The sequence below is a fragment of the Cebus imitator genome, unplaced genomic scaffold (genome assembly GCF_001604975.1).
Source record: "Cebus imitator isolate Cc_AM_T3 unplaced genomic scaffold, Cebus_imitator-1.0 Scaffold201, whole genome shotgun sequence".
Classification (NCBI taxonomy): domain Eukaryota; kingdom Metazoa; phylum Chordata; class Mammalia; order Primates; family Cebidae; genus Cebus; species Cebus imitator.
Genome location: NW_016107516.1, coordinates 1,142,385 through 1,157,035, shown reverse-complemented (window position 1 = coordinate 1,157,035; position 14,651 = coordinate 1,142,385). Strand labels below are relative to the sequence as shown.

Below are 14,651 nucleotides of genomic sequence, written 5' to 3'. Positions count from 1 at the left end.
CTTTCCATTTGCTTGGTAAATATTCCTCCATCCCTTTACAGCTAGTGTTCGACTTACAACCACGATTGGGACCAGCAGACCGGTCGTAACGTGATTTGGTCGTAAGTTGAGTAAGCTATATGTACAGTTGAAATGGTGCACGCAGAGATGGTAGTGCTGCCAGAAGCTGGTCCGCACTGTCGTATGCCCAGCTGGGCAACGTTTGCGCTGCCAGACGCGGAGCAGTCGTGGCTAGCGATTGTGGTCATAAAGTCGAATGGTCGTAAGTTGCATAGGTCGTAAGTCGATCAATACCTGTGTATTTTGAGCCTATGTGTGTCTTGGCACATGACATGGGTCTCCTGAATACAGAGCGCCAATGAGTCTTGACTCTTTATTCAATTTGCAAGTCGGTGTCTTTTAATTGGGGCATTTACCTCATTTATATTTAAGGTTAATATTGGTACATGTAAATTTGATCCTGTCATTATAATGCTAGCTGGTTATTTTGCCCGTTAGTTGATGCAGTTCTTTCATAGTGTTGATGATCTTTACAATTTGGTATGTTATTGCAGTGGCTGGTACTGGTTTTTCCTTTCCATATTTAATGCTTCCTTCAGAAGCTCATGTAAGGCAGACCTGGTGGTGACAAAATCTCTCAGCATTTACTTGTCTGTAGAGGATATTATTTCACCTTCACTTATGAAACTTAGTTTGGCTGGATATGCAATTCTGGGTTGAAAATTCTTTTCTTTAAGAATGTCGAATATTGGCTCCCACTCTCTTCTGGCTTGTAGAGTTTCTGCAGAGAGATCCACTGTGAGTCTGATGGGTTTCCCTTCGTGGGTAACCCTACCTTTCTCTCTGGCTGCCCTTAACATTTTTTCCTTCATTTCAACCTTGGTGAATTTGACGATTATGTGTATTGGGGTTGCTATTCTTGAGGTGTATCTTTGTGTCTTCTTAGATTTCTTTCTTCAGTATTTTATGGTTTTTTTTGCAGAGATCTTTCATCTCCTTGGTTAAATTTGTTCCTAGATTATTTATTTATTTTTGCAGCTATTGTAAAGTGAGATTGCTTTCTTGAGCTCTTTTTCATCTGGTTTGCTGTTTGTATATAGAAATGCTACTAAGTTTTCTATGCTGCATTCCAGCCCAGATACTACACTTTTCCCATGGTCTTTGCAACCCACAGACCAGGAGATTCCCTCAGATGCCTATGCCACCAGGGCCCTGGGTTTCAAGCACAAAACTGGGTGGTCATTTGGACAGATACCAAGCTAGCTGCAGTTTTTTTTTTTTTTTTCATACCCCAGTGTTGCCTGGAATGCCAGCGAGGCAGAACTGTTAACTCCCCTGGAAAGGGAGTTGAAGTCAGAGAACCAAGTGGTCTACCTCAGTGGATCCCACCACCACAGAGCCCATCAAGCTAAGATCCAGTGGCCTGAAATTCTCACTGCCAGCACAGAAGTCTAAAGTTGACCTGGGATGCTTGAGCTTAGTGGGGGGAGGGGCATCTGCCATTACTGAGGCTTGAGTAGGTAGTTTTCCCCTCACAGTATAAACAAAGACACCAGGAAAGTCAAACTGGGCAGAGCCCACCACAGCTCCGCAAATCTGCTGTTGCCAGATTGCCTCTCTAGATTGCTTCTCTCTGGGCATGCCATCTCAGAAAGAGAGGCAGCATCTCCAGTTGGGGGTTTATAGATAAAACTCCCATCTCTCTGGAACAGAGGACTTGGGGGAAAGGGTGTTTGTGGGCTCAGCTTTAGCAGACTTAAACATTTCTGCCTGCTGGGTCTGAAGAGAACATTGGACCTCCCAGCACAGCACTTGAGCTCTGCTAAGAGACAGACTACCTCCTCAAGTGGGTCCCTGTCCCGCATGCCTCCTGACTGGGAGATGCCTCCAAGCAAGGGTTGACAGACATCTCACACAGGAGAACTCTGGCTGGCATCTGGTGGGTTCCCCTCTGGGATGAAGCTTCCAGAGGAAGGAACAGGCAGCAATCTTTGCTGTTCTGCAGCCTACGCTGGTGATACCCAAGCAAACAGGGTCTGGAGTGGACCTCCAGCAAACTCCAGCAGACCTGCAGCAGAGGGGCCTGACTGCTAGAAGGAAACCTAACAAACAGAAAAGAGTAGCACGAACATCAACAAAAAGGACATCCTCACAGAAACCCCATTTGAAGGTCACCAACATCAAAGGCCAAAGGTAGATAAATTCACGAAGATGAGGAAAAACCAGCACAAAAAGGCTGAAAATCCCAAAAACCAGAACGCCTTTTCTCCTCCAAAGGATCACAACTCCTCACCAATAAGGGAACAAAACTGGACCAAGAAAGAGTTTGACAAATTGACAGAAGTAGACTTCAGAAGGTGGACTAGAATAACTCTCGGTAAATTGGGATAAAAAGAAATTTTCTCAACTTAAAGAATATCTACAGAATAAAGCAGAAGCAGGAGACGGAAAAAGATGAGAGTCCTCACCTAGTTCACCTAGTTCAACTTTCTAATTCCATAGTTTCTGAGACCGATGTGCATTCCTTCCCTTTAGCTCTGTAGAATTTTTTACAATCACAATAGTTTTAACCTATTTCAAATTATGTTTTTGAAAAGTTGCTATATTATGGTCTTTAAAAAATAAGAGAAAGAAAATGGAATACTATGAAGAATTCTATGCCCACAAATTTGGTAACATAGATGAAATAAACCAATTCGTTAAAAGACAAAACCTGCCAAAACAATTTGGCCATTTAAATAGGACTCTATCTATTAATTAAATTTAAGGAGAAAGAGGCAAATTAAACAGAACTATATCTGTTAAATAAATTGAATCAATAATTAATAAACTTTCAGAACAGTTAGCACTGGGCCTAGATGGGTTCAGTGATCAATTTTGTTAAATATTTAAGGAAGAAATTATACCAATTCTCTATAACCTCTTTCAGAAACCGAAGTGGAGGGAATGCTTCCTAGCTCATTTTGTAAGGTTGGCATTATCCTAATACCTAAACCAGACAACAAATTACTAAAAAAGAACACCACAGACCAGTATCTCTCATAGACATACATCTTAAAATCATCAGTAAAATATTAGCAATCAAATCCAAGAATGTATTAAAAGAATTATATTTCATGACCAAATGGAGTTTATTCCAGATATGCATGGCTGGCTCAAAATTCAAAAATTAATTAATATCATCCATCACATCAATAGGCTAAATGAGAAAAAAAATCATATGATCATTTCAATCGATACAGAAAAAGTATCTGACAAAATGTAACACTCATTTATGAGTTTTTAAAAATTCTCAGTAAACTGGGATAAAAAGAAAGTTTCTCAACTTAAAGAATATCTACAAGAAACTCTGCAGCTAACATCATAATTAATGCTGAAAGCTTTCTCACTATGATCAGAAACAAGGCAGGGATGACTCTTTTCACCGCTGCTTTTCAACTGGAATTTCTAACTAATACAATGACAAGAAAAAATAAATAAAATGGATAAAGATTGGTAATGAAGGAATAAAATTGTCTTTGTTCATACATGACATAATTATCTATGTAAAGTATCTGAAGGAATTGATAAAAAAAAAAATAAGGAATTAGTTTTGTATGTTAACCTTGTATTTTATAAGTCAATCACTTTCCTATAAGCCAGCAGTGAACAAGTGGAATTTGAAAGTAAAAACACAATACCATTTATATTAGCATCCGCAAAGTGAAATACTTAGGTATAAGTCTAACAAAATATGTGCAACATCTATATGAAGAAGATGATGAAACTCTGATGAAAAAGAATCAAAGAAAATCAAAGTAAATGGAGAGAGACCTTGTGTTCGCAGCTAGGGTGAATCAATGTTATCAAAATGCCAGTTCTTCCCACTTGATCTATGGATTCAACACAATCCCCATCATAATCTCAGCACGTTATTTTATGGATATAAACAAACTGATTTTTAAGTCTATCTAGAGAGGCAAAAACTCAGAATAGTCAACACATTGAAGGAGAACAAAGTTGGGGGCGTGACACTATCCAATTTCAAGATTTACTATAAAGCTACAATAATCAAGACAGTGTGGTATTAGCAAAAGAAGACATATATAAGTAAATGAAACCAAATAGAGAGCCTAGACTTACATAAATATTATATTTGGCAAATTAGCAAAGGCAATACATTGGAGTCTTTTGAACAAATGGTATTGGAACAACTGGACATCCATATGCAAAAATAAATTGAATCTAGATAAAGATCTCACACCTTTCACAAAAATGTACTCAAAATGGATCAGTGACCTAAATATAAAATGCAAAATTAAAAAAAAAATCCTAAAAGGTAACATAAGAGAAAGTATAAATGACCTTTGGTTTGGCAGTGACATTTTAGCTATCACAGTAAAGGAATAATCCATGAAGTAAAGAATTGATAAGCTGGACTTCGGAAAAATTAAAAATTTCTACTCTGTGAAAGACACTGCCAAGAGAATGAAAAGACAAACCACATACTAGAAAAAAAACAAAGTCATCCTTGTTACAAATAGGGGATTGGCTCAATCACCCCATGGATACCAAAATCCGCAGATGCTCATATACATTGTATAAAATGGCTTAGCATTTGCAAATAACCGCCTGTATTCTTTAAATCATTTCTAGATTACTTATAATACCTAATACAATGCCTGTATATCACTACATCCTGCAAATTCAATGTAGTATGGCAAATTCATGTTTTGCTTTTTAGAAGTTTGTGGAATTTTTTCCAAATATTTCCAATCCATGGTTGGTTGAATCCACAGATTTGAAACCCATGGATACAGAGGGCCAACTGTATTATAGCAAAAGACATATTCAATAAAAGACTGTTATCCAAAACACATAAAGAACTCTTAAAACTCAGCAATATGCAAGGAAACAACCCGATTTTAAAACAGGTTAAAAATCTTAACAGACACTTTATCAAAGAAGACATATGTGGAAAATGTATCTATGTATGGAAAATAAGCATATGAAAAGATGCTCTACATCATATGTCATCAAAGAAAGGCCAACTAAAACAATAATGAGAACTACTACACACCAAAGGTGAAGAGTGGACCAACAGGTACTCTTATTAATTGCTAGCAGGAATGTAAAGTGGTGCCTCTACTTTGAAATACAGTTTGGCAGTTTCTTACAAAACTAGGCAATCTCTTACCGTGCGATCCAAACATGTTTTTTCTTATTTACCCAAAAAGTTAAAAACTTATGTTCATACAAAAACCTGTGCATGGATGTTAATTGCAGCTTTTTTAATAATTGCCAAAACTTGGTAGCAGCCAAGATTTTTTTTAGCAGGCAAATACATAAATAAACTGTGGTATAGTCAAACAATGGAATATTATTCAGCACTAAACAAATGAGCCATTAAGACATGAAAAGTCATGGGGACAATTAAATGCATATTTTTAAGTGAAAAAAGCCAGTCTGAAAATGCTGTATACTGTAACATTCCAATTATATAACACTCTGGAAAAGACACAACTATGGAGACAGGATATCAGTATTGCCTGTAGTTAGCTGGCAGGGAAGGATGAATAGGTAAAACAGAGAGGATTTTTAGGGCAGTGAAATTAGTCTGTAAAATGCTGTCATGGTGGAGATATGTCATTATGTATTTGCCTGAAAACATTAAATCCAATCCCAAGAGTGGCCCCTAATGCAAACATTGGACTTTGGGTGATAATGATGATGTTTAAAGGTAGGTTCCTTAATCGTAACAAATGTACCACTGTAGTCAGGTATGTTGATAATGGGGGAGGCCTTGCGTGTGTGGGAGCAGAGGTTACATGGAAAATCTCTGTACCTCCCACTAAATTTTGCTATGATCCTAACAATTCTCTAAAAAATAAAGTCTATTAACTTTTCTGTTTCATTGTTAATTATAATGGCAAACAAAAATTTTGGAGACAATAGGGTTGAGAGAGGATATGGAAAATATATCATTGACACCTATTAAGAGATGCTTATTAACAAGTGCTCTGGGATAATAATCTAGGTTTCAAAAGTTGAATAAAAAATTTTTTAATAGACCATGGGTTTGTTTAGTGATCCCATTCTTAAAATAGGTACTCAATAAGCATAGGAATAATTTCAGAATGAAAAATGTATCAACACTCTTAAATATAATATCATTTAGATAATACAGATAATGCATGAGACAATTCAAGATCCTAAAATGTAAACCCTATATGGACATCAAGCACCCCCCTACTAGAATTATCATTAAAAGATGCACACTACCTAAAGTGAGATTCTCCTTGCTATTCTGCAGTATTAATGAATTGTTTGGTCGAGCAGCACCTTCCGCTTCTGAATGTATGCATTCTGAAAAAGGCAAAGGGGGTAGAGAGAGAAATATGCATTAATAGATCTGACTCCTAGTTAAAATCATATTTTTTCACATTCTTCAGACTATTTTTGTATTGCAGATGCCAATGAATATCTAAATTATGACAGCTAAGCAAAAGTCTCGGCACAATGTGTCCCAGAATGCACTTTTGACTTGCTTTTCCTCACTGATTGGCATAGTCCTGCTTTAAGCCCAGCGTACCCATCATCCCCCTCTTGCTTTATATGCAAGTCTTCTTCCAGGCTTATATGCATTTAGTCTATCTCTGAGTGTGGAATAAAATGATTTACTGTCTTTTACAGGCTTTTCAAGCACCAATGAGAAGGTAGAAAAAGTTTAGTGGTGACGTATTGATTGGATGCTTGTATGGAACAAAAGGATTTTCCTAAACATCACTGAAATCATATCACAGAGTCTCTGATGGGAAAAAGGTCCCCAACCTTTTTGGGACCAAGGATCCATTTTGAGGAAGATAATTTTTCCACAGACACGGGGAAAGGGAGGGCAATGGTTCCTGGATGAAACTGTTTCACCTCCAATCATCAGGCATAAGTTAGATTCTCATAAGGAATGCACAAGCTTGATTCCTGGCATGCACAGTTCACAACAGGGTTCATGCTCCTATAAGAATCAAATGCCTCCAACTGATCTGACAAGAGGTGGATTCAGGCCACAATTCTCACTCACCTGCCACACAACTCCTGCTGTGCAGCACAGTCCCTAATAGGCCAAGGACTGGTACCAGTCTGCAGCCCCGGGGTTGGAGACTGGTGATATAGACAATGGCCTATTAAGTTTACATTTTTGTAAAACAAGCTCTTAGTAGGAATTGGTAGTACACATCTTTTAAGCAGCAATTATTGGAAAAGTACTCTGCTAGGCACAGAGATATCATAATAAACAATACCCACTTTTTTCCAAGAGTTTAAGATCCTGGAGAGACAGCAGCTAGGGAAACAATTGTAATGTAAAGTTTTCAGTGCAGTGATCAAAGTTGCATGTGATGTACAGAAGTTTAAAGAAGAGATGTTTAAATTCCAGGAAAACAGGAGTAAGAGATTAGGAAAAACTTTCCTATACTGAGTAATGTTTTAGCTGGATCTAAGTACATGAAGAGTTTTCCAAGAAAATAGAAGGGAAAATGTGAACAAAAATAATGGCATTTGAAGAAGGTACAAAGCCAAATAAAAATTTACAAGAGTTATAAATAGTTTAGTATTGCCATGAAGCAAGAAAACCTGGCTGCGTAATTGGAGTTGAGGCTGGCTATAGGCAGGCTCTAACTGTGCAAGGCACAAAGCTCCTAGAATGTGTTCACAAGGAAAAGATACGCTCGTAGCTTATCAATAGCGAGTGTATCTGACTAGCAAAGAGAAACATTTTAGAGTAAAATTTAATGCTCAGTGTTATTCTGAAAAATTTTTTAATCTAGTGCCCCTCTCAGCTGCCATTTTCTTTAACAAACTGTTCTTTTAAGATAATAATTTATTGAGCGAGTAGAGTAGGAATAGAGTTTGGGTAATTTGCTTATGTTCTTTATTTCCATCTCTCTAGGAGTAGCAGATATTAATATTCTCATTTTACAGATAAAGAAATGTAGATTAAGTGATTAAACAATTTGACCAAGACTACCTGGCTAGTAAGCTGCGTCAGTTGCCCAGTTATAAATCTTAGTGCAAGTAAGCCTTACTTGCAATTACATGAGTAGAAATCACAGGTTAGACCATAAGAAATATGCTAGGATATATACACAATCCAAATTAACCCAAATTGAAGTGAGTCTAAGCCATGTTATTGCAAGGGCACTGAGAGACAAACTTTTGAAAGAGCAGATCTAATGGCAAGTCCATAAAATCAGGATTACCAAGGCATCTGGACACAGACACTATGAATTCTAGATCTGAATGGGATTGGTTAAGTTAGGGAAGAGACAATTGTCAGAATTCATGGGCTTAGAATAATGGCTTGCACAGCTCCCTGGTACATGGCTGGATCAAGCTGGATTAAAAATAAAGGTCAACCCAAACCTATAGTGAACCAGACTAAACATATGGACAGAGAGTTTATGGAAAAATAAGTAAAAATGTCTCTTAGTCATATGAAAAGATATTCCACGTTAATCATGGTAAGAGGAATACAAATTAAAAGTATTTGGAAATACCATTTCTCATCTCTAACTGGCAAAATCCAAAAGTTTAACAACATACACTGTTGGGTGTGGTTGTGGAGAGATAGGTATGTCTGTATGTTGGTATTGTTCAATTTTTTAATGAGGAAGAAAGGAGATATAGATGTAAAATAAGTAAGTTTAAAGCACTTCGGGAAGCCGAGGTGGACAGATCATGAGGTCAGGGGATCAAGACCATCCTGGTTAACATGGTGAAACCCCATCTCTACTAAAAATACAAAAAATTAGCTGGGCATGGTGGCAGGTGTCTATAGTCCCTGCTACTCGGGAGTCTGAGGCAGGAGAATCACTTGAACCCAGGAGGCAGAGGTTACAGTGAGCTGAGATCAGGCCATTGCACTCCAGCCTGGGTGACAGAGCAAGACTCCATCTCCAAACAAACAAGCAACAGCATCAAAAAAAACCTCAGTCCTAAATTTTAATCAAAAGTATGAATATCAACTCATGATGTATTTTTATCTTTCAAAATACATATATCTTATCTCCTGCTATGTTAAGGGATAATTCATTACATAGTTATAAACAACTAATATAGTTATCAACCACATTGACCTCATTGATATTTTTAGAACCTAACCCAGCATCTGCAGAATACATTCTTTGCAAGTGCACATCATATATTCACTGAGTTTGACCACATTCTGTGCCACAAAACAAGTCTCAAAAACTTTAAGAAACTGAAGTTATATAAAAAATGTTCTCCAACCAAAACAGAATTAAATTAAAAATCAATTGCAATGAGATTTTTAAGAAAATACCAAATATTTAGAAATCAAACACATTTCTAAGCAACCCTTTGCTCAAAGAGGAAATTCATAAAGAAGTTAGTTTTCACTGGATAATGAAAATACAACATACAAATTTGAAATAAGCAGCTAACCCAGTGGATTTAGAAAAAGTAATACCTTGAGGTGCTAATTTTAAAGGAAGAAATGTGTGCAATTCACCCATAGAAGCAAGAAATAAAGGAGAGAAAAGACAATAAGAAATCTAAGAGCAGAGATAAATAAAATAGGAAACAAGCAATGCAAAAAATTAAGGAAACAAAACCTGGTTTTTTGAAAAGATCATCAACATTTATAAACCAACAACTAGACTGATCAAGAAAAAAATAGAAACACAAATATCTAATATCAGAAAGGAAAGAAGGGCCATTCATATAGATTTACATTCGTGAAAGGAAAAGTGAGGGAATCTTATTAACAATATTATGCTAATCAAATTAAGTGACAGTTGAAATGGACAAGTTCATTGAAAACAAAGCTTTTGAAACTTAAGAATTAAAAAAATTTGAAAACCTTATGTCTTTAAAAAACTGAATTTGTTGATAAAAAGCCTTCCATCAAACTGGCTACACTGACAAATTTAAGCAAACACGTAAGGAAGAAGTAATATTAATTTTACAGACAAATCCTTTTAGAAAATCAAGGAGACAACACTTTCTAACTCATTTTATGAAAGTAAAATTAACCATAGATCAAAACCATATAAACACATTACAAATTAAAAAACAATGACTAGCAACACTTACAAATGATACAAATTTTTTTCACAAAATATTAACAAATCAAATATTGCACTATGTAAGAAGTAAAGTATTAGGTATATAATTTCCACAGATATACTTTAACAGTTTGAGGAAGTTTTTTTCTCTTCTCTAGAACTAATTGAACTTAGTAAAGTAATAATATAAAATACAAATACTATTTCAAAACAATTATTGTTTTCTATACTAGCACAAAGAATTGAAAAATGAAATTTTTCAAATGTTTACGCTAATGAAAAAAGGTAATAAAAGATGTATAAGACCTGTACACTGAAAACTATAAAATATTGCAGAGTAAATTCAATAAATCCTGTATAATGGAAAGTCCCAATATTATTAAGATGTCAATTCTCCTCAAAAACAGTCTCAATCAAAATGTGGTAGTCTTTTCTGTGGAAATTGCATGATGATTCTAAAATTTATATATAAATGCAAACCTGGAATAGCCAAATCTATTTGTTTTAAAAGAATAACAAAAAGAAAAAAAAAAGAGAGAGAGAAATCTACTTAAGTTTAAGCTTCACTCTGAAGCTACAGTAATCAAAACAATCTGGTATTGGCTAAAAGATAATCACATTTATCAGTGAAATATAATACATAATCCAGAAATAGACACATACATATATACTTTATTGATTTTATCTCCTTGGTTAAATTTATCTCTTAGTACTTTATTTTCTGTAGCTACTAAAAATGAGGTTTTAAAAAAATTTCTTTCTCAGATAGTTCACTGTTAGTGTATAGAAAAACTACTGATTGTTAATGTTGATTTTGTATCCTGCAACTTAACTAAATTCATTTTTTAGTTCTAAGAGTTTTTGGTGGAGTCTTTGAGTTTTCCATATATAAGGTGATGTTGTCTGCAAACAGGAACAATTTGACTTCTTTATTTTCTCTCTGGATCCCTTTATTTCTTTCTCTTGCCTAAATGCTCTGGCTAGAACTTCCAGCATTATGAGGAAATATTATTAACAACTTTATGCTTCCAGTACCACGTTGAATAAAAGTGGCAAGAGCGGGCATCCTTGTCTTGTTTCTGATCTTAGAGGTAAGGCTTTCATTTTCCCCCACTAAGTGTGATATCAGCGGTGAATTTTTCATATACAGTATAACCATTATTGTATTGAGGTACCTTCCTTCTATGCCTAATTTATTGAGAATTTTTATCATGAAAGGATGTTGAATTTTTTTAAGGCTTTTTTGCATCTGTAGAAATAATCATATGGTTTCTGTTCTTAATTCTCTTCATGAGATGTATCATGTTTATTGGTTTGTGTATATTGATCCTCACATCTCTGGATGAAGCCCACTTGATCATGATTAATGGTCTTTTTAATCTGCTATTTAATTTGGCTTGCTAGCATCTTGCTAAAGACTTTTGCGCTTATGTTTACCAGGGATATTGGCCTGTAGTTTTCTTTTTCTGTAGTGTCCTTGTCTTATTTGGGTGTGAGGTTAATTCTGGCCTTGTAAAATGACTTTGGAAGTATTCCTTCCTCTTCAATTTTTGGAAGAATGAAAAGAATTGCTATTCTTCACAAGTTTGGTAGAATTCAGCAGTGAAGCCAACAGCTCCTGGACTTCTCTTTGATGGATGACTTTTTGTTACTGATTTAATCTCCTTACTCATTATTGGGCTGTTCGATTTTTTTATTTCTTCATAATTCAATCTTGGTAGGTTGCATATGTCCAGGAATTTATCAATTTCTCCTAGCTTATCCGACTTGTTGGCATATAATTGTTTATAATAGCTTCTTGTAATCCTTCATATTTCTGTGGTATCAGTTGTAATGTCTCCTTTTTCATTCTAATTTTATTGATGTCTCTTTTTTCTTAGTTTAGCCATAGGTTTGTTGATTTTATCATTTTAAAAAAGGAACTCATTTCATCACTTTTTTTCTATTGTTTTTCTAGTCTCTATTTTATTTATTTATGTTCTGGTATTTATTTTTTGCTTCCTTCTACTAACTTTGGGCTCAGTTTGTTCTTGTTTTTCTGGTTCCTTACTTTCAACATTAAGTCTTCTTTCCTGATGTAGGCATTTACTTTATTGCTATAAATCTTCCTCTTATAACTATTTTTGTTGCATCCCAAAGGTCTTGGTATGTTGTGTTTCCATTTTCATTTGTCTCAATAATTTTTTTTTTCTTTTAATTGTATTAGCCAATTGTTTGTTTAGGAGTATGTTGTTTAATTTCCATGTATTTGTGAAGCTCCTCCTGTTATTGATTTCAGGTTTATATCATTATGGTTGGAGGGGATACTTGATATGATCCCAATTGTTAAAAATTTGTTAAAATTTGCTTTGTGCCTGTGATATTGTAAAACGTACATTTGGGTTTTGACCCTGTTTCCTGACATACATCTCCTAAAATTCTTAAAGTCTCCAAAGTGATGTCTTTTGCATATGCTCACTAGCTGACTGATGGTTAGTAGCTTCAGGGTGGCGGCTGGTCACTGGGAAGACCAAGACATGATTACCTGGTTTACTTTCAGCCCCACCCTTCAACCTCTGGGGACAGTAAAAGTGCTGAAGGTTATGTTGATCACCAGTGGCCAATAACTAATCAATCATGCTTGTATAATAAAGCCTACATAAAAATCCAAAGGACTGGGTTTAGAATGTTTCCAGATAGCTAAACATACAGAGGTTACTAGAAGGTGGTGTACCTGGAAAGAGCATGGAAATTCTGCACCCCTTCCCACATGCCTTGCCCTATGAACTTTTTCATCTATATAGTTTGCATTCTTTTGTAATAAGCTATTAACTATAAGTAAGTGTTTCACTGAGTTCTATGAGCTGTTCTAGGATATAAATCAAACCCAAGGTGGGGGTCATGGGAACCCAGACTTATAGCCAGACAGTCAGAAGCACAAGCAAAGTAACCTGAGGCTTGTAATAGGTATCAGAACTGGGGAGAAAAGGCACCATCTTAGGAACTGAGCCCCTTAACCTATGGGATTTGATGTTTTCTTCATGGAAATAGCGTCAGGATTGAATTGAATCAGGATACAACCAGCTAGTGTACACTGCAAAATTCATTGTTTGGTGTGTAGAAAACAAACAAACAAACTTTTGGTCACAGAAGTCATCTGTGTTGATTGCTATGGTGTGAGAGCAAAGGAAAAACAATTTTGAGTTGTTTTTCCACTCAAAGTAGCCTAACCTATGATCTAACCTAGAGAATGTTTCATGTGTTGTTGAGAAAAATATGTATTCTGCAGCTGTTGGATGGAATGTTCTGTATATGTCTGATAGGTCCATTTGTTCTACAATGTAGTTTAAACGTAATGTCTCATTAATTTTTTTGCCTGGATGATCTGCCCATTGCTAAAAGTGGGGTACTAAAGTCCCCTGCTGTTATTTTCTTGCAGTCTATTTCTCCCTTTAAATCTATTAATACTTGATTTTTATATTTAGGTGCTTCAATATTGGATACATATATATTTACAATTGTTATATGCTCTTACTGAATCGACCTCATTATTATTACTTAAAGACCTTTTTGGCCTCTCTTCACAGTTTTTGACTTAAAGTCTATTTTATCTTATATAAGTATAGTTATTCCTGATCGCTTTTGGTTTTCATTGCATGGAATATCTTTCAGTGCATGTGTCCTTACAGGTGAAGTGAGTCTCTGTAGGCAGCATATAGTTGGGTCTTTTTTTTTTTAAACCATTCAGCCACAATATGTCTTTTGATTAAGAAACTTAATACATTTGCGCTCAAGGTGATTATTAATAGATAAGAACTTATGACTACTATTGTGTAAATTCCTTTTTTGCTGTTTTGTAAATCTTTTGTTCCTTTCTTCCATTCTTACTATTTTTTCTTTGTGGCTAAGTAATTTTCTCTAGTGGTGTGTTTTGATTCCTTGCTTTTGAGTGTGTATCTACTACAGGTTTTTGCTTTGTGACTACCTCGAGGCTTACAAAAATATCTTATGGTTATAACAGGTTATTTTAAGGTGATAATAACTTAACTTTGATAACAAAAAGAAAACTGCCACATTTTTATTTCACTCACCACTCACCTCCTAACATTTTAAATTTTTGATGTCACCCTTAACATCTTTTCTGTTGCATATCCCTTAAAAATTATTCCAGTTGTTTCATTTGAAATCATTTTACCTTTTAACCTTCAAACTAAAGATATAAGTGATTTACAGACCACCATTACAGTATTAAAATATTCTGAATTTGACTGTGAGTTTTATACTTTTAGATGTTTTTGTATAACTCATTAGTGTCCTTTTCCTTCAGCTTGAAGAATGTCCTTTAGCATGTCTTTTTATTATTTATTTATTTATTTGAGATGGAGTCTTGCTCTGTGGCCCAGGCTGGAGTACAGTGGCATGATCTCCACTCATTGCAACCTCCATTTCCCAGGTTCAAGTAATTCGTCTTTCTCAGTCTCCCAAGTAGCTGTGATTACAGGTGCCTGCCACCACTTATAAGACAGGTCTGGTGGTGAGAAATTCCCTCAGCTTCTGTTTATCTGAGAAAGTCTCTCTCTCCTTCATTTCTTGAGGACAGTTGTGCTAGTT

The 14,651-nt window shown here is 35.5% G+C and overlaps 1 protein-coding gene across 2 annotated transcripts in view; it reads right to left on the bottom strand.

The window, feature by feature from the left end:
* Nucleotides 1–14,651, bottom strand: part of CD200R1 (CD200 receptor 1) — a 52,609-nt gene that overhangs the window by 18,466 nt on the left and 19,492 nt on the right. The window contains exon 2 of one of the 2 annotated variants that reach the window (XM_017547771.2): nt 6,262–6,345. The exons of the other annotated variant lie outside the window; for it this stretch is intronic. Coding sequence (XP_017403260.1) covers nt 6,262–6,345 — 84 coding nt within the window. The remainder of the gene's footprint in view (nt 1–6,261; nt 6,346–14,651) is intronic. 2 annotated transcript variants of the gene reach the window in all.